The sequence below is a fragment of the Poromitra crassiceps genome (assembly GCF_964638095.1).
Source record: "Poromitra crassiceps genome assembly, chromosome: 2".
In the NCBI taxonomy this organism is placed as follows: domain Eukaryota; kingdom Metazoa; phylum Chordata; class Actinopteri; order Beryciformes; family Melamphaidae; genus Poromitra; species Poromitra crassiceps.
The window spans coordinates 70,592,703-70,613,091 of NC_139624.1; the positions used below are offsets into that span (position 1 = coordinate 70,592,703).

At 50.9% G+C, this 20,389-nt stretch overlaps 1 protein-coding gene across 1 annotated transcript in view; it reads left to right on the forward strand.

The window, feature by feature from the left end:
• Nucleotides 1-20,389, forward strand: part of cspp1a (centrosome and spindle pole associated protein 1a) — a gene marked incomplete at both ends in the record, with an annotated part of 38,340 nt that overhangs the window by 8,925 nt on the left and 9,026 nt on the right. Inside the window, 9 exons of the mRNA XM_083662912.1 lie at nt 5,299-5,446; nt 5,534-5,680; nt 6,947-7,074; nt 7,627-7,773; nt 7,883-8,020; nt 8,120-8,230; nt 8,951-9,020; nt 11,077-11,206; nt 15,372-15,511. Of these exons, the coding sequence (XP_083519038.1) occupies nt 5,299-5,446; nt 5,534-5,680; nt 6,947-7,074; nt 7,627-7,773; nt 7,883-8,020; nt 8,120-8,230; nt 8,951-9,020; nt 11,077-11,206; nt 15,372-15,511 (1,159 nt within the window). The remainder of the gene's footprint in view (nt 1-5,298; nt 5,447-5,533; nt 5,681-6,946; nt 7,075-7,626; nt 7,774-7,882; nt 8,021-8,119; nt 8,231-8,950; nt 9,021-11,076; nt 11,207-15,371; nt 15,512-20,389) is intronic.

The following is a 20,389-nucleotide window of genomic DNA, read 5'->3' on the forward strand; positions in this document are numbered from 1 at the left end:
TTGCCCTCATGTGTGACATTACAAAAACCCTGCCTTCCAGGTGTGTTAGCTGTTAGTTGCATTATTGCATTGTTGCATTAGATTATTATTATTAAATTGGTTAACTGCCACGATGATGCTGGGTATTAATTGCGTGTTCCAGTTGCACTAGGAACTAGGAACATCCCAGTTGAGTGATGTCACACCCGAGTTCTCGGTGTTCCATTTAAACAGTCAGAAAACCAGCCAGGCTCTAGCCATATAACTTGATGGTGTGGCGTACCACAGCAGAGACAATGGGGAAAGACATTCACCTGATGGTAGGGGCCCCTTTAACAGGGGCGGGGGGTTCAGGTAGGTGGCACGATGGTTTGGGGAGTAGCCTACAAAGCAACATGTTAGCAGCCCACTTTTACCTGTATGATCGCAGTTGAAGTGTGAGAAAATAAATCCAGTCGGATACAACTTTGGTTTTGAGTCTTTCTCCCGCACTTCCACATTGGTGACCCTGGACGGTGCTCCGATTGAGCAACGTTATTGATTGAACGATGCCGAAGAAAAATAAGCCCAGGAAGGGATTGAGCCCTGGGCCTGACGTAAGCGGCGATGAGGACGTCTCCGACAGCCCGGGCAGCAGTGCCGGGTTGGCCGCTAATGTTGGCACGGGCTCCGTGAAACTTCCACCGTTCTGGCATGCCAGTCCGCGCTCGTGGTTTCGCCACATTGAGGCGCAGTTTGGATTAAAGCGGATTGTGGATGACACCACAAGGTACTATTATGTGGTGGCCGCGTTGGACAATTCGGTAACCGGCCGAGTGTTGGAGCTGCTTGACGACCCCCCTCCCACTGGCAAGTACGAGGCCATTAAGGCTTTGCTGTTGAGAACATTTGAACTGTCAGAGGTGGAGAAGGCAGAGCGGATTCTGTCTCTGAATGGACTTGGCGACAGCAAGCCGTCTGAGTTAATGGATAAGATTTTGGCCATGCTGGGCTCGTCGGATCCGGCTTTCCTGCTCACGCATATATTCCTGCGGCAGCTGCCAAGCTCTGTGCGTGCTGTCCTGGCAGGGTCCCCGCTTTCTGCCTCCAGGGACTACCGTGCGTTGGCGGCCGAGGCGGACAGGATTTTCCTCGCCACTCGTCAGCTGCACGTGCACGCGCTGCATCCCGCGCCAGTCTGGACGGCGCCACCGGAGGACGCGGCGTATGCAGTGGCGGCAGCAGGCGGCCACCGCAGGGAGGACGACGGGCTGTGTTATTTCCACAGGAGGTTTGGAGCTAAGGCAAAGCAGTGCCGGCCGCCCTGCAAGTTTGGCGCCCAGGGAAACGGGAGAGCCAGCGTTCAGCAGCAGCGATGAGCGTTGGTGAGGCTGGCAAGCTGCTGTTTATCAGAGACACTGTTTCACGATTGCTGGTGGACTCTGGCGCTCAGCATAGCATTTTGCCCGCGTCTGCAATGGAGGACATGGCTGGGGTGGCAGGCCCCGCCCTGGTCGCTGCAAATGGCACGCCCATACGTACTTTTGGCACAAGGTATGTGGAGGTGTGTTTTGCCGGTCGCCGTTTTGGCTGGGATTTTGTCAGGGCCAGGGTGTCGCTACCCCTGCTCGGTGCGGACTTTCTGTGTGCATTCGGATTATTAGTGGACGTTAAGAACCGCCACCTGATTGACGCCACTTCATTCTGTTCCTACCCGTGTTCACGGGGCGACGTGGGGACGATCGGGCTGTCCAATGTGCTCGCCACCAGTGACGAGTACCAGCGCCTCCTCAGTGAGTTCCCAGTTCTCACCACCCCCACTTTCTCAGCGGTGGTGGCTAAGCATGGAGTCGAACATTACATCTCCACCACTGGCCCCCCGGTCTACGCGCGCGCGCGCCGCCTGGATCCAGCCAAGCTCGCCATCGCCAGAGAGGAGTTTGCAGCTATGGAGCGCCTGGGGATCGTTCGTCGCTCCGACAGCCCGTGGGCTTCCCCGCTGCATATGGTGACGAAGGCCGATGGCGGGTGGCGCCCGTGCGGGGACTACCGCCGCCTCAACAACGCCACGACGCCTGACCGCTATCCAGTACCGCACATACAAGACTTCTCGGCCCACTTGGCGGGGGCAACAATTGTTTCTAAGGTGGATCTAGTGCGGGGCTATCATCAGGTCCCGGTGCGCCCGCAGGATGTGCCTAAGACAGCGGTAATAACTCCACTCGGACTGTTCGAGTTTCTGCGTATGCCCTTTGGCCTCAAGGGGGAAGCGCAAACTTTTCAACGGCTGATGGACTCTGTGTTGCGGAGCATGCCGTTTTTGTTCGTGTACTTGGACGATATCCTGGTGGCTAGTGCGTCGCCGGAGCAGCACATGGGCCACCTTCGACAGTTGTTTGTGCGGCTCGGGGAGCACGGGCTCATCATAAATCCAGCCAAGTGTCGGTTCGGCGTGGCGGTCATCGACTTCCTGCGGCACAGAGTCACCGCGGAGGGCTCTGTTCCTCTGCCCGCCAAGGTGGACGCCGTGGCCACGTTCCCTCGCCCCCGGACTGTGAAAGCGCTGCAGGAGTTCTTGGGGATGGTAAATTTTTACAACAGGTTCATCCCTCGGGCGGCACATCACATGCGGTCTCTGTACGACGCACTGCGGGGTCGCGACCCCAAGGCCGCGGTGGACTGGTCCTCGGAGCGGGACAAAGCGTTCCAGGACGCTAAGGACGTGCTGGCCGACGCTGCCTTGCTGGCACACCCGTCGCTTACGGCCCCAGTCGCCCTCACCACCGATGCATCGGACTACGCGGTGGGGGCGGTGTATGAGCAGTGGGTGAGTGGTGCCTGGCAGCCGTTGGCTTTCTTTAGCAGGAAGTTACGGGACAATGAGAGGAAGTATAGCACTTTCGATCGTGAACTCCTGGGTTTGTTCCTGGCGGTCCGACACTTCAGGTTCCTGCTGGAGGGGCGTCGGTTCACTGCGTACGTGGATCATAAGCCACTGGCGTCCGCTATGTCCAAGGCGGAGCCACCCAGGACCGGACGCCAGCAGCGTCAACTGGCTGAGATCTCAGAGTACACCACAGACATCCAGCACGTGGCGGGAAAGCACAACTTTGTGGCAGACTGCCTCTCCCGGGCGGTGGCGGGCGCCGTGCACCTGGGGCTCGACTACGCCGGCATGGCCGCAGATCAGGCCAACGACGCGGGAGTGCAGGCCTGCCGGTCAGCGGAGACCGGGCTGCGGCTACAGGAGGTGGCGTTTGGTGACGTCGGCGCCACGCTCCTGTGCGATGTCTCTACGGGGCTGGCGAGGCCCTTGGTTCCAGTCGAGTGGCGCCGGCAGGTTTTCGACGCCATGCATGGACTTTCACACCCGGGGTTGAAGTCGTCTGTGAAGCTGGTAGCGGCCAAGTTCGTCTGGCCGGGCCTGAAGAAGGAAGTACGAGATTGGGCTAGACAGTGTGTAGCCTGCCAGCGGGCTAAAGTTCATCGCCACACCAAAGCCCCCTGGGCCCCGTTCCTGGTTCCGGAGCGGCGGTTCGACCACGTCAACGTGGACCTGGTGGGGCCACTTCCCTCCTCCCATGGGTTCACTCACCTCCTCACGATGGTGGACAGGACCACCCGGTGGCCGGAGGCGGTGCCATTGTCGTCGACCACAACGGCAGAGGTGGCTAGGGCCTTCATCGGGTCGTGGGTCGCCAGGTTCGGCGCGCCGGCTGACCTCACTTCGGACCGTGGTCCACAGTTCACGTCGGAGCTCTGGGGTGCTATGGCAGAGGGGCTGGGCACGAAGCTTCACCGCACCACAGCCTACCATCCGCCGGCGAATGGACTGTGCGAGAGGTTTCACCGTTCTATGAAAGCCGCTCTCCGGGCTAGCCTCGTGGATGGTGGCTGGGTGGACAGGCTTCCGTGGGTCATGCTGGGCCTGCGGACGGCCCCCAAAGAGGACCTGCAGTCTTCATCTGCTGAGTTGGTGTATGGCCAGCCATTACGAGTACCGGGAGAGTTCATTCCAGGGGTCGTCAGCGGGCGGCGCTCCTGGACGTGGCCAAGGATTTTGCCCCTGTCCCCACTTCGAGACACGACGTGCCGGAGGTGCACATGCCGCCGGATCTGCTCTCGGCGGGTTATGTCTTCGTGCGGCATGACGCGCACCGGTCGCCGCTGCAGCCCCCCTATGACGGCCCCTTTCGCGTTCTGGAAGCAGGGACCAAGTATTTTGTGCTGGACATAGGGGGGAGGAAGGAGCACGTTTCGGTGGACCGCCTGAAGCCCGCCCATTTGGATTTAAGCAAGTCGGTGGAGGTGGCGCTTCCCCCACGGCGTGGGCGACCTCCCAACAAGCTTGTGGTCCCCCTTCCCCTTGCTGTGCTGCCCCCTGCTGACTCTTTTCCCCTGGACCTGGGCAGGTCCCCCGCCACCCCTCGGCCCCGAGGGTCTGCTGTTCAGGACTCTGACAGTGTGCCTGTGAAGCAGAGCCGTTACGGTCGGCTGATCCGGCCTCCGCGCCGTTATTAGGAGTGGGGTTTGGGTGAATTCTGGGGGGGCGTGTGTGGCGTACCACAGCAGAGACAATGGGGAAAGACATTCACCTGATGGTAGGGGCCCCTTTAACAGGGGCGGGGGGTTCAGGTAGGTGGCACGATGGTTTGGGGAGTAGCCTACAAAGCAACATGTTAGCAGCCCACTTTTACCTGTATGATCGCAGTTGAAGTGTGAGAAAATAAATCCAGTCGGATACAACTTTGGTTTTGAGTCTTTCTCCCGCACTTCCACAATGGCATATAACTTGATAACTTGATATAACAATAACTTGATGTTGATAACAATGCATTACGCTGTATTAATTTGCGCATACAAACACCTAGCAACGAACAGTATTTTCTACAACTTTCACTACTGTTGATGCGGAGCTGCCATCTTGGATTTTGAGGTTGGGGTTGGTGAGGCTTTCGGAGTAGGACATCTCAGGTCACGTCACAGGGGGGCGTTCCTGACCTTTGACCTGGGAAATTCCTAGTTCCCAGTACAACTGGAACACACAATAACTGAAAGAAAACACAAGGCTGTTTCTACTACAGACTGACTCTAATCAGTGACAGACCTCAATATTTTTGGCAGGAAGAGACCAGATGCATGTGGAGTCAGCACTTCCCCAAGGATAAAGGAATATACTGTAGCAAGACTAGAAGCTGTGGTTTGGAATAACTCAAATGAATGCATGACTTAACCTACTCGTCATCTGCTTTTGTTATGGGGATTTAGTCCAAATGCTCCATTTCCAGAAATGGAGTCGGTTTAGGAAAGTTGGAAACTTCCCATCTTCCTTGTGTCCAGATCGAAGAGAGCGAGGAGCATAGAAGAAGAGCGAGAGAAGAGAAAAGGCGAAGCGATGCCAAGATCATGGCTGAGATGATGGCGTACAACCCCTGGGGGAGAGGCGGGGGAGGTGCTCCAATTAAAGACAAGGGGGGCAACGTCATTAGTAAGTTGGCTTAAAACCATTCAACCTTGAAGTAGATACGTTCATGTTGTCTACTTGCAGTTACTTAAAATGTGTCCACGCCTTCAGGTGACCTGAAGCAAATGCACAGGACCAACGAGGAGGCATATATGAATCCTGAATCCAGGGATAGGAGAGTGGCACAGGGCTTTATGGCGAGGAATGGCCCCCCTCCTGGAGCTGACGAAAGGCCTTCCTACCACCATCCAGTATCAGGTAGTGCCCACTCTTTCTGTTTTGGCCATCGTGTGGCAAACTTCAAACGCCCTTTCCTCTGATGCTTTACACCAGGGGTCCTTGAAGGGGTTCCAGGGGGTCCCTAGCAAATTCATATATTGTTCAACTTCACCATTATTTTATTTACAAGACATTAACATAATTAGAGATGATATTAGAATGACTGTTTTGGTCATAGCTTTTGTTAGCGGTATCTCTATACCTGCAATACAGATAGTCATGGGATTCTGGACAAAATCATATGACATTAAAAAATATTCTCAGATTCAATATTCTCAGATTTGAGACAAAATCTCCCCAATTGTGGGTCCGTGCTTCTAATGTGAACTGAATTAGGGGTCGTTGATATGAAAAAGTTTGGGAATATAATGGCCGCTCAAAGGTTGGACCCAAGAATACAGGACACAGACACAAAGAAATGTTGAATGTCTTTACTGACTCAAAATCACAACATAGGAGCAAACGGTTCTGGGTTAGATTCCCAACAGGAACTCATAGTTCAATGTTCATAACAGATGAAATCCACTTATTCGGGTCCAAACAAGGTGAAGGCTTCAGCAATAATAACTAAGAGTTTAGTTAAAATAAATAACTAAACAGTTCACACCCAGGCTTCCAACACGGGGGAAATCAGGCTTCAGTGGTTAGCTTTTCAAAGTCAAATATTTTCAGAATCAGATTAGAGCAAAGTGCGATCCGGCACTTTCTGGCTCTCTGGCAAACTCACGATACAATCAAGAACGGATCCGTGGGGTTTGATAGTGTCGGTAGATTGAAGTCTCAGCACTGGCGGTCTGTGAATCGACAGGTTAAATAGACCAGAAAACAGCTGTAGGATATCACAGAGCATTACAGACTGATAGCTACCATCCTCTCATAGGCTGCTACCTCCCGCGGGCGGCAAACCAGCCTTGAAATCCAACGGGCGCTCGGGAAATCCTGGCATGGATTCTGCTCCGCAATGGATGGAACTCTTGAATGCTGCTGTCTTCAGCACCCTGGACAGCACTCAAAGCCCGGTGCGGATCACATGCTGAAGTGGACCGGATCCCAGCACCTCGGAGAGCACTCGATGACTGGCCGGTTATCACAGTACCTCCCTCCCTAGGGGCGGCCTCAGATGACCTCCTGGGATGACCTGGCCCACACCTCTGCTCTAGAAGTCCTGGATGAAGGTCCGATCCACAACATTCCGAGCCGGCACCCAGCAACGCTCCTCCATGTCCTCTTGTCCCTATCTTGCAGCCAGCTCGTCTTTTATCTCCTCCGACACGCCCTGTTGGTATGGTAGGACAGTGCTCAAAGCCCGGTGCGGATCACATGCTGAAGTGGACGGGATCCCAGCACCTCGGAGAGCACTCGATGACTGGCCGGTTATCACACAGAATCACTGCTTTACACTTTGCATGGAGTGTATATTTGTGTGAGACTGTATTGTGTGTGTATTGTTTCTCTTATTGTGTGTGCATGTATTGTTTCTCTTTTTATTGATAGTAGACTTCCTGTCTCGCAGGTTTCACCGATCGGCCCAGTCGACAGCAGGACAGTTACAAGGACTTTCTGAAACTACAGGTTGGTTCTGGGCCTCAGTCCTCAAATCCATGAAGGAAGCTGATCTGTGCCATGATTACTGTAGGCCAGTGGTTCTCAAAGTGGGGTCCTTGAGGGGGTTCCAGGGGGTCCCCAGCAAAAAGGATAATTTATTTTCACGAGGATTTCAACCATAAGTAACACAATGACAATGTATGAATACTTTTATCATAGGTTTCATACACTTTATGTAATAAAACATCCCTGAAAGGGATTGATTGTGTTGGTTATAAAAAAGAAAATGCCTATGGTGTTTATTTGGTACTCCCACCATGTTGTTTGTGAGCACCTTTGCAGAAGCAAGACGGTTGACTGGTGTTTGTCGTTCCAAACAGATGGAGGAAAAGCGGTGGAAGCAGGAAGAGGAGAGGGAGCGTGTCAGGATGGAGGAGGAGAGGGAAGAGAAGAGGCTAGCGGAGCAGAGGGCTCACATGCAGCAGGAATATGAGAGGGAGCAAAAGAAGAAACAGGAGGAGATCGAGGTGAAGGAGTTCATCGCTTTGATAGGCAGAACACTCCATCACTCCTCGCTTACAGTTAGGAAGTCTCTCCCCACCAGGGCCTGTCACTGATCTGCTCTACTGTCTGCAGCTTCGGCTGAGGAATCAAAGGTTGAACTGTCAACATGCCGAGCGTCGCCGGGAGGAGGAACGAAGGGTGAGCGAGGAACAGGAAACCCCGAAAAAGATACTGGAGAATGGAAGGGAGAGGGAGCAGAGGCAGGCACAGGTGAGTAATGAGCTACTGTAAGCCTGGGGAGGCAATGGCAGCTTGCCGTTTTATTGAACTTATTTGCCAAGGACCATGTCCGTGACTCTTTCCATGAAGGTGCAGAGAGAGCTGTCTCCTCCCATCCTAACCTTGCAGAAGAAGCCGGGGAGCCATCGGGCCTCCAGACCTTCCACTGTTGTCAGCTTGCTCTCCTCGAGGGCTGTGTCTGTAAGTATACGACACAGTCTGTACTGTACGACACAGTCTGTACTGTACGACAGTCTGTACTGTACGACACAGTCTGTACTGTACGACACAGTCTGTACTGTACGACAGTCTGTACTGTACGACAGTCTGTACTGTATGACACAGTCTGTACTATACGACAGTCTGTACTGTACGACACAGTCTGTACTGTACGACAGTCTGTACTGTACGACAGTCTGTACTGTATGACACAGTCTGTACTGTACGACAGTCTGTACTGTACGACAGTCTGTACTGTACGACACAGTCTGTACTGTACGACACAGTCTGTACTGTACGACAGTCTGTACTGTATGACACAGTCTGTACTGTACGACAGTCTGTACTGTACGACACAGTCTGTACTGTACGACAGTCTGTCCTGTATGACAGTCTGTACTGTACGACACAGTCTGTACTGTACGACAGTCTGTACTGTACGACAGTCTGTACTGTACGACACAGTCTGTACTGTACGACAGTCTGTACTGTATGGCAGTCTGTACTGTACGACAGTCTGTACTGTACGACACAGTCTGTACTGTACGACAGTCTGTACTGTACGACAGTCTGTACTGTACGACACAGTCTGTACTGTACGACACAGGAAGGCAAACGACGCAAATATCACATCAAGGTTGTTATGCAGACTAAATCCAAAATGATGAATGCCGACAATTCCCACTCTACCTCTCAACCCAGGAGCGCTCGGTGTCAGCAGCACCACACTCCCCACCTGTACCCGCCAGAAGAAACCAGCTCCGGGCCAAAGGTGAGTTTACCTGGACTGCTCTGCGCTGTAAAACACAATAAACGATCCTGCAGTTTAAAGTATTGCACCGACTTTATCAAAAACATTTATCAAAGGTTTTCCTTTGATAAATGTTTTTGATAAAGTCGGCACGTTGCTAAATGTATCCAAATCCAAATCCAGCATGTGACCGATGTGGGCAGTCACCAGCTTCATTAGCAATACAGTATGTTCTGGTACTGCCCAAGAATAACAAAATATTGGAAAGACATCAATCATTCTCAGACATCTTGGGAATACCTGTTGATCCAGATCCACTGACAGCAGTCTTTGGAGTCAAATGAGCTGATCTTGTGCTAACCACCTCTCAATATAACATGCTAATGTTTGTTACCCTTTTAGCGCGCAGGCTGATAAGATGTTCTGCAGCACTTCTTATTGAGAGGCTGTGAAGGCAAATTTGACCCGATCTGGCAAGATGTTTTTTTTTTTTTGCATGTTTGAATCAGTTTTAGCCATATTTAGTGGAATATCTCATTTTAAACACACCAATGTCATTGTCTATTGATTGAATTCCTCTCACACTCACACCACTGACTTTATTAACACATTCACTGCCAACAGTTTTTCCAATACAGTAGGTAGCTTCTGCCAAGGGTTTTTTTGAGGATTCTGGCTCATCTTTCAAGAGCCGAGGATTATTTTCTGCTAGGACTTTGTGAACACAAAATATCTCAAAATAACTAATAGAATGTGTGCTTTCTCTGTCTAAAAGAGTTCGTTTTTATCATGTTCTGTTATGTAGGCATTAGCAGTTGAATACAGCATGGTTTCAGCGTCTGAGAAGGAAAGCTGAGATAAATGCCTTTTTGTGAAATTCGATAGAACAGGCAGAACAGTCACTTTAACCATTTATTTTTGGCATCAGTGAGACATCAGACATCTAAACAATAGTTCTGAACAGTAATTTCCTCCAAAATAACAGCACCCCCACCCCCCTCTCCTTCAAACTCCTCCCTCTGTGGGTGTGTCTCTGGTGGCTGCAGCGTGTGTCACAGGCGAGTCTCTGCTGCCTGTCTGTGCTGCCTGGCGGCCGCTCGTCGGGCGAGTCTGGATCGGGCTCGTTCGTTTCTGGGTTTTCGGTTGTGAGCTGGGATGAAGCTGCGTGCGATTCTGGGCTTTCTGCTGTGTGTTTCAAAGTGTGTTGCACCCAGAGTCTATTTTTGGAATCCCCCACCGTTGTGCGCCAGCTCCCAGCGCGAAAGCGTTTTCGCCAAACCATTTTCATGAGAATGGTTTCCTCACGCTTTTTCCTGCTGTTTTTGCTCGGCTTTCTCTAGTCTGGAGAGCACTGTCGCCACTTAGTGGGTCGGTAAAATAGGTTATACACTTTCAATAGCTCCCATATTTTTATAGGAGATGTAAAAGGGTTTGATCCACGTCCCACCGTCAAAAAAATAAATAAAATTTTGACGAGTTAACTCGTCGACGGCAGTCAACCGTTGTTGTTTTTTTGACGAGTTAACTCGTCGACGGCAGTGAACGTGTTAAATAAAGTCATTTTTAAGTCACAACTGTAAAATAGCTGATAGCCCCTATATCCAAAAACACAATTTGTCACTCAATAAGCCAAGTAATATTATGTCCAAGAAAGCTTACAGTGAAGCCACTTTACAGACAAGCTTGTTCTGAAGAAGAAAAAGAAACACACAGGTTGCCAGCCTGGCCTGCATGGCCTGGCCTGCAATTTTTTTTTTTTTTTTTTTGATGGGGCCCCCCTGACGAGTGGGCCCGGGGCGGGCGCACCCTCTGCCCCGGTGTACTCTCCGCTACTGCCCCTCCCACAAACTAGTCTAGCAGGCTTACCCCTCCCACAAACTAGTGTAGCTCAAATACCAGTCGCAAAAATAAAATTGCCCCCCTCCCTCCCAAAAAAAACACAACATACAAAAAATGTCAAGTCGTGACTTGCCAATAAAAGATGTATGGAGCCCCTTTGCAGTCTATCATATACATATATATGGATATATATATATATCATATACACTTCCCTCTACCTCTGCCTCGCTTCCACCAGAGGATGAGCAGAAAGTGATCAGCGAGCTGTCAGCCCTTCGTAGGTGTCTGCAGAAAGAGCAGAGACAACTGGAGGGTCAGCTGGGCCAGACGGATCCAGAGGAGACAGACACCCCTCCTCCTCCCGCCAGGTAGGACACACACCCCTCCTCCTCCCGCCAGGTAGGACAGACACAGACCCCTCCTCCTCCTGCCAGGTAGGACAGACACGCACCCCTCCTCCTCCTGCCAGGTAGGACAGACACAGACCCCTCCTCCTCCTGCCAGGTAGGACAGACACAGACCCCTCCTCCTCCTGCCAGGTAGGACACAGACCCCTCCTCCTCCTGCCAGGTAGGACAGACACAGACCCCTCCTCCTCCCGCCAGGTAGGACACACACCCCTCCTCCTCCCGCCAGGTAGGACAGACACAGACCCCTCCTCCTCCTGCCAGGTAGGACAGACACAGACCCCTCCTCCTCCTGCCAGGTAGGACAGACACGCACCCCTCCTCCTCCTGCCAGGTAGGACAGACAGAGACCCCTCCTCCTCCTGCCAGGTAGGACACAGACCCCTCCTCCTCCTGCCAGGTAGGACAGACAGACCCCTCCTCCTCCTGCCAGGTAGGACAGACACGCACCCCTCCTCCTCCCGCCAGGTACGACAGACACAGACCCATCCTCCTCCTGCCAGGTAGGACAGACACAGACCCCTCCTCCTCCTGCCAGGTAGGACAGACACAGACCCCTCCTCCTCCTGCCAGGTAGGACAGACACAGACCCCTCCTCCTCCTGCCAGGTAGGACAGACACGCACCCCTCCTCCTGCCAGGTAGGACAGACACAGACCCCTCCTCCTCCTGCCAGGTAGGACAGACACACACCCCTCCTCCCGCCAGGTAGGACAGACACACACCCCTCCTCCACCTGCCAGGTAGGACAGACACACACCCCTCCTCCTCCCGCCAGGTAGGACAGACACACACCCCTCCTCCTCCTGCCAGGTAGGACACAGACCCCTCCTCCTCCTGCCAGGTATTACAGACAGACCCCTCCTCCTCCCGCCAGGTAGGACAGACACGCACCCCTCCTCCCCCCGCCAGGTAGGACAGACACAGACCCTCCTCCTCCCGCCAGGTAGGACAGACACAGACCCCTCCTCCTCCCGCCAGGTAGGACAGACACACACCCCTCCTCCTCCTGCCAGGTAGGACAGACACACACCCCTCCTCCTCCTGCCAGGTAGGACAGACACAGACCCCTCCTCCTCCTGCCAGGTAGGACAGACACACACCCCTCCTCCTGCCAGGTAGGACAGACACAGACCCCTCCTCCTCCTGCCAGGTAGGACATACACACACCCCTCCTCCCGCCAGGTAGGACAGATACACACCCCTCCTCCACCTGCCAGGTAGGACAGACACACACCCCTCCTCCTCCCGCCAGGTAGGACAGACACACACCCCTCCTCCTCCTGCCAGGTAGGACACAGACCCCTCCTCCTCCTGCCAGGTAGGACAGACAGACCCCTCCTCCTCCCGCCAGGTAGGACAGACACGCACCCCTCCTCCTCCTGCCAGGTAGGACACAGACCCCTCCTCCTCCTGCCAGGTAGGACAGACAGACCCCTCCTCCTCCCGCCAGGTAGGACAGACACGCACCCCTCCTCCCCCCGCCAGGTAGGACAGACACAGACCCTCCTCCTCCCGCCAGGTAGGACAGACACAGACCCCTCCTCCTCCCGCCAGGTAGGACAGACACAGACCCCTCTTCCTCCCACCAGGTAGGACAGACACACACCCCTCCTCCTCCTGCCAGGTAGGACAGACACGCACCCCTCCTCCTCCTGCCAGGTAGGACAGACACAGACCCCTCCTCCTCCTGCCAGGTAGGACAGACACACACCCCTCCTCCTGCCAGGTAGGACAGACACAGACCCCTCCTCCTCCTGCCAGGTAGGACAGACACACACCCCTCCTCCCGCCAGGTAGGACAGATACACACCCCTCCTCCACCTGCCAGGTAGGACAGACACACACCCCTCCTCCTCCCGCCAGGTAGGACAGACACACACCCCTCCTCCTCCTGCCAGGTAGGACAGACACACACCCCTCCTCCTCCTGCCAGGTAGGACAGACACACACCCCTCCTCCCGCCAGGTAGGACAGATACACACCCCTCCTCCACCTGCCAGGTAGGACAGACACACACCCCTCCTCCTCCCGCCAGGTAGGACAGACACACACCCCTCCTCCTCCTGCCAGGTAGGACAGACACACACCCCTCCTCCTCCTGCCAGGTAGGACAGACACAGACCCCTCCTCCTCCTGCCAGGTAGGACAGACACACACCCCTCCTCCTGCCAGGTAGGACAGACACGGACCCCTCCTCCTCCTGCCAGGTAGGACAGACACACACCCCTCCTCCTCCTGCCAGGTAAGACAGACACAGACCCCTCCTCCTCCTGCCAGGTAGGACAGACACAGACCCCTCCTCCTCCTGCCAGGTAGGACAGACACACACCCCTCCTCCTCCTGCCAGGTAGGACAGACACAGACCCCTCCTCCTCCTGCCAGGTAGGACAGACACACACCCCTCCTCCTCCTGCCAGGTAGGACAGACACAGACCCCTCCTCCTCCTGCCAGGTAGGACAGACACAGACCCCTCCTCCTCCTGCCAGGTAGGACAGACACAGACCCCTCCTCCTCCTGCCAGGTAGGACAGACACGCACCCCTCCTCCTGCCAGGTAGGACAGACACAGACCCCTCCTCCTCCTGCCAGGTAGGACAGACACACACCCCTCCTCCCGCCAGGTAGGACAGACACACACCCCTCCTCCACCTGCCAGGTAGGACAGACACACACCCCTCCTCCTCCCGCCAGGTAGGACAGACACACACCCCTCCTCCTCCTGCCAGGTAGGACAGACACAGACCCCTCCTCCTCCTGCCAGGTAGGACAGACACGGACCCCTCCTCCTCCCGCCAGGTAGGACAGACACAGACCCCTCCTCCTCCTGCCAGGTAGGACAGACACACACCCCTCCTCCTCCTGCCAGGTAGGACAGACACAGACCCCTCCTCCTCCTGCCAGGTAGGACAGACACACACCCCTCCTCCTCCTGCCAGGTAGGACAGACACACACCCCTCCTCCTCCTGCCAGGTAGGACAGACACAGACCCCTCCTCCTCCTGCCAGGTAGGACAGACACACACCCCTCCTCCCGCCAGGTAGGACAGACACAGACCCCATAGCAGCCGGGAGACTAGACATAGCTGATGTGGCCAGAATAAAGAGGGGTTTATCATATTCTTCCAAGCAAAAGAACAAGCCACAGATGTTATTAATGGCCTCGGTCTAGTTAAATGGGAATTCTTATTGGAGGAGGCGTTGTTCTGTTCTGGGCTAATGAATATGACCCAGGTCAAATTGACTATCTTCTGATCTCTGTTCTGATTTGTTTCAGGGACTGTAGCTTCAGTAATGCAAACATTTGATCCTTAAATTAACCCACAGTGAAGTTTTCTCTGTTTGCACCCTCCCAGGGGGCTATTTGCACCCTCCCAGGGAGCTAGCTCAGTGAAGTTTTCTCTGTTTGCACCCTCCCAGGGGGCTATTTGCACCCTCCCAGGGAGCTAGCTCAGTGAAGTTTTCTCTGTTTGCACCCTCCCAGGGAGCTAGCTCAGTGAAGTTTTCTCTGTTTGCACCCTCCCGGGGGGTTAGCTCCAAACCCACAGTGGCTCTGGATCCAGTAGTGATTCAGTGTCTTGCTCAAGGACACTTCGGCAAGACACATGCTTGCCTCTCTAACCACGAGGCAAACCTGCCATGCTTACAGACGTATTGTCAAATTCCTAAACGATAATTGGGATATGTATTACTAGCTTGAAAAAATTTGTGCAAAGACTCGGCTTACTGTATATTCAAATGTGTTTACTAGAAATCAGTGGGAAAATGCCTGCTTTTGTGTTTGAACCAGTGGCATTTTCAGGCTTTTCCTGAGGGTTACAGTATAAGCTGCTTACAAACTCCATGCTTTACGCCTCATAAAAGCACTGGGAAGTGTTTAACAGCTCCAGGCCAGGTGTTAGTGCTTCCCTGTGATTCAGAACTAGCCCCTAACAATACTCTTAATTCCTGCTGAAACCCGGGGACAAGCTCAAGCATGACCAGTGTAATAATATGCTGTGGTTACTGCGACGCTCAGCCGGAAAGCCTTGATGATGGTGTGTTGTTGTTGGCACAGGTTTAGAGAAACATCTGGACCTGTTATTAGTTGGCCAGTTTCATGTGTGGGTTTTCCTCCTAACATCTAGGTGCAGAGGACGACCCAAAGCAGATGCCTTTGAGTTGGCGCTGCAGCGGATGCCGGCGCCGGCACCGGTCAGCAGGGTCCAGTCTGCTGCTGCACTCAACATGCAGAACATCAGGGAGTTCAACCAGCTCAAATACAGGGGTACTGGCTTTAATATACACCGTACACGACACTGCTGTTCTCCTAAAGCAACATTTTTACTTAATATTCTTAACACAATGTTAATTAAATGCAGGCTCTTTTCATCGCTAATCGTAAAAGAGTAAAGTTGCTCCATTAAAATCACAATCAAAAACAGTACAGTGGTCAGATACCCAGAAGTAAAAAAGCAAGTGAAATCACTACATTACCGGTGCAATCAGTGTTGGTGATTGACCGACCACTCAGGGACTTATGCAGACATTATAGTATTGAAAATAATATCAAAGTGAAATATTGCTTTAAATCCCCTCACTTACCACCCATCAGTAGTGATGAACTGATTGAACAATCATTCCAGTATGATTAATCCTCTTTTCTCACTTAGCCAAAATCAAATTGGTGTTTGTTTACTTTGCTCATCTTCTCTCTTTTTTTATATGATTTATTTATGGGATTTTTCAAGTTTACACAAACAAAACACGTACATCACAACACAACACAAATAACTTCACAGTTACAGCAAAACAACATATCCACGAGGGGGGGGGGGGGATACCATACAGAGAAAAAAAGTAAATAAATAATATTAAATAAGATAAACAACAAGGGGGGGGGTAGACAGAATTAAGGATAAAAAGAGGTCAGTAGAAGTAGCTTATACAGAGGTCAGATACTGTAGGTCGGGGTCAAGACTAGATCAAGAGGGACCAAAGGTTCTTCAGTCCGGAGCTGGCAGGATAATTTGGATGCCATTTATATATTCTGAAAAAGGCTGCCAGATTTGATAGTACTTGTGCAGGGAGCCTCGTAGGGTGTGCTTGATTTTCTCCAGCTGCATAAAATGCAGCACGTCCCCCACCCACCGAGAGTGAGTGGGAGCATAGGGACCCTTCCAATTCATTAGAATTTATCGCCTCGCTAGAAGAGTTAGAAAAGCCACAAAATCTAAGAAGTATTTGGGCAGAGTCCCAGCTGGCAGAACTCCAAACAGTGCAGCAATTGGGGATGGCTCAATGGGTTCCATGTCGCTGTTCCGACCTCCCGCTGTTCCGACCTCCCCTCTCCCAGCCCCCATGCCTAAACCTAACCTCCCCCAGACCCTAACCCAAAACCTAACCTCTCCCACCCCCACGCCTAAACCTAACCTCCCCCAGACCCTAACCCAAAACCTAACCTCTCCCACCCCCCACGCCTAAACCTAAGGTCAGCATTGCGGGTGGTCGGCATAGCGGGTGGACACCGGCTCAATGGGCACCGAAGTGACCTTAGATAAAGTATCAAAAATGGATTCCCAGTAGGAAGAGAGAGAGGGACACAGCCAAAACATATGACAAAGAGCTGCAGGAGCTTGCCGACATTTATCACAAGTGGGATCAATGTCAGGAAAAATCCTCGCCAGCTTACACTTAGACCAGTGCACCCTATTGACCACCTTACATTGCAACACCCCATGTCTGGCACATAAGGAAGAGTGGTGAACTCTGTGGTGAACTCTGTAGAGAATCTCCTCCCAGGTCTCATGATCTAATTCTTCTCCCAAGTCCTGTGACCAGATTGTACATAATGCGAAGGATTCAGGGGACTGTAGCATGGATATCTCATTATATAAACGTGTTATGACACCTTTTTGAATTGGATCTTGGGTAAAGCTTTATATTAAGGTTCTATTAATAAGCATTAATAGGTAATAAGGCTCTTATAAGGTGCGTATTAACACTATTATTATGTTAATAATACTATATAAGTGTTAATAATCGCATTATAAACATATTTATTGGTAGCTTATAAGACATTTATAAGCACTTTATAACCACCTTTATTAGCTGGTTTTGTTACTTCTTTAAGCTTAATAAATAGTTTGTTATTACCTTATTAGCAGTTAACTATGCACTTATTAACAGTTAACTATCCTTTTTGCAGGTACCGGATCTAAAGCGAGAACAGTGCCTTATTAAGGTTAATAAATCCTTTATTGTGCACCTATTATGCTCCTTTATTATGCACTTATTATGCTTTTTGCAGGTACCGGATCTAAAGTGAGAACAGTGCGTTATTAAGGTTAATAAATCCTTTATTGTGCACCTATTATGCTCCTTTATTATGCACTTATTATGCTTTTTGCAGGTACCGGATCTAAAGTGAGAACAGTGCCTTATTAAGGTTAATAAATCCTTTATTATGCACTTACTATGCTGCCTCAATGGAGGCAGATATCTGAATGGCCAAACAGCCAGGGGAATGATTCTGAGAGATGTGTGTTTCACTCATGGTTTTGTGTCTCTAAGAGGGGCAAAATTGCATGATGGGACAAAAATGCAAATTAAGCCTCCCAGAGCCTTCTAAACAGCCAATAAGAGGTTTATATTGAATAACTCTGGAACCGACGCTTGGATCTTTCTGAAATTTTCATCGCTTAGCCAGGAAGTGAGCATGGGCTCATGAGGTACCTGCAAAAAGCATAGTTAACTGTTAATAAGTGCATAGTTAACTGCTAATTAGGTAATAACAAACTATTTATTAGGCTTAATAAAGTAACAAAACCAGCTAGTAAAGGTGGTTATAAAGTGCTTATAAATGTCTTATAAGCTACCAATAAATATGTTTATAATGCGATTATTAACACTTATATAGTATTATTAACATAATAGTGTTAATAAGCACCTTATAAGAGCCTTATTACCTATTAATTAACGCTTATTAATAGAACCGTGTAACGCATTGTAAACAGAGCGTGTAACGCTTTGTAAACAGAGCGCGTAACGCATTGTAAACAGAGCGCGTAACGCATTGTAAACAGAGTGTGTAACGCATTGTAAACAGAGCGTGTAACGCATTGTAAACAGAGCGTGTAACGCATTGTAAACAGAGTGTGTAACGCATTGTAAACAGCGTGTAACGCATTGTAAACAGAGCGTGTAACGCATTGTAAACAGAGCGTGTAACGCATTGTAAACAGAGCGTGTAACGCATTGTAAACAGAGAGTGTCACGCATGCCATGCCACCAAGGAAATGGCTTTGGCTGGCTTCCCAGAATGACTTAACGCACGGCTCTGGAGAACACTCAGACCTGGCTGAAACTTCCAGAACTAACAAAATAGGGAAAAAACTACAGAAGCCTATTTTAAAAGCAAAATAGTACATTTAAAGGCAAGAGGCTATTTGTACACAGGTACTGGATGATTGTATTTGCACCAAATTAAGGACTGGATTGCACACTGTATGCTTTTGAATTGTCTCCAGTACATATGCAGCACAGCAGCACAGACACTCTATCCTGGCCTCCTTTTGCCTTGGTGTCAAGCCCTTCCCATGCTATGTGGAAACTTGTAGGACTAGGAGAGCTTTTCACCAATCAAGCTGTCACACACTCAATTATGGATCATTCCGGTGTCGCCCTTACATCTAAAGAGCGCATCAGATCCTTTCTGTGCGATCAGTCCTCATCAGACTCCAGTGCAGCCAGGCTGTGGAGCTGCTGAGTCACAGCAGAGCTGCTGTTTCAGGCTGGGAGTGGAGGGACAGGCTGCTGAGAAAGAAGGGAGCAATTAGATTGTCGGCTATACCCAATACCGCCCCCGTCTGGCAGAGTCAGGTTAGTAGGCTTTATCCATAGACCGTATAACAAATATGGACGGAGAGTCACTGTGACGTCACCCATTGGTTTTTGGAGTCCTGTTTTGAAGCTCACCTAGAGTATGGGAGTGTGGCCGCCACCATCTTGGGGTTCTTGTGCAGCTTGCGTGAGACAGCACAGATCAGGCGTTTCCCACAGAGCCGCAGCACCGCCTGCTGTTGATCTGTGATCGGTGAGCTGCGCGATCACTGGACAGGTGACCTGTCAATCACGCCCAAAAGTCTTTTCTATCTAAAACCGTTTTTTTAACCAGGCTGTAAACATGTTTAATCCCGATGTAAACTGGGGGCATTTTAATATGGGGTGAACGGTGACTGACTCACTTTTGGAGCCAGCCTCAAGTGGCCATTAAAGGAACTACAGATTTTGATCACTTCCGCATAGCTTCGCCTGGCTACATCCCATCATATAGGGATACTGTTGGTTGTCTCTTTGAAACTCTACAGCAGTACACTATACCACGAATGTTCTATAAGAAGATCCAGGATCTGTCCCTTGATCTGGTTTGTCTAAACCAGATCAGCTCGATTGTAGTTAACTTGTACTGCGAATGTCGGTTGCCACTCGTTAACTCGAACCAGGTTTTTCTAATCAAGCCGACAGCTCGTGCACATGAAAATGCCTGTGCACTGGAGCTCGTGCCCGCAAAAGAGGCGTGGTTTTTAACAACTGCCAATCACAATGCAATATGGACTGCTCCAACTCCGACAGCACCAGACACGCCTATTTCCTCATTGAATGAAACCGCAAATAAAAATCTGCGTTGGATATTATTAGTCTGTTACCCGAATGACTGTCTAAAGTGACCACTTTTATCCACACCGGTAATTTCTTTGAAGAGCGGTTTCTACCTCCACGTAGGCTATCTACAGCAGCTAAATTCACCCTCTCAATAAATTCAAAACCGCCATGTCTTTTGTGGAAGCAATGTGTAATCTATCTCAGTCCAAAATCCGTATGTATAGACCATTTAGGCTCAATGAATAATGATCTCATGATGTGTTTAGTCGCACTGATTGAATAATTCCTATAGGCTAATCAATAAAAAAAGAATGATAATAAAATTAAAAAAGGCTTCTGAACTGAATCGACATGGTAGCCTACGTGTGGGCATAGATTTCATTTATAAAAAATAGCCTATTTTGTGGTCACATATATAGGCTATTGTCAGCAGAGTCGCATATCTCCATATTTCATATAATGATGCTGGAAATATGAAGTTCAATCACATCATAGAGGCCAA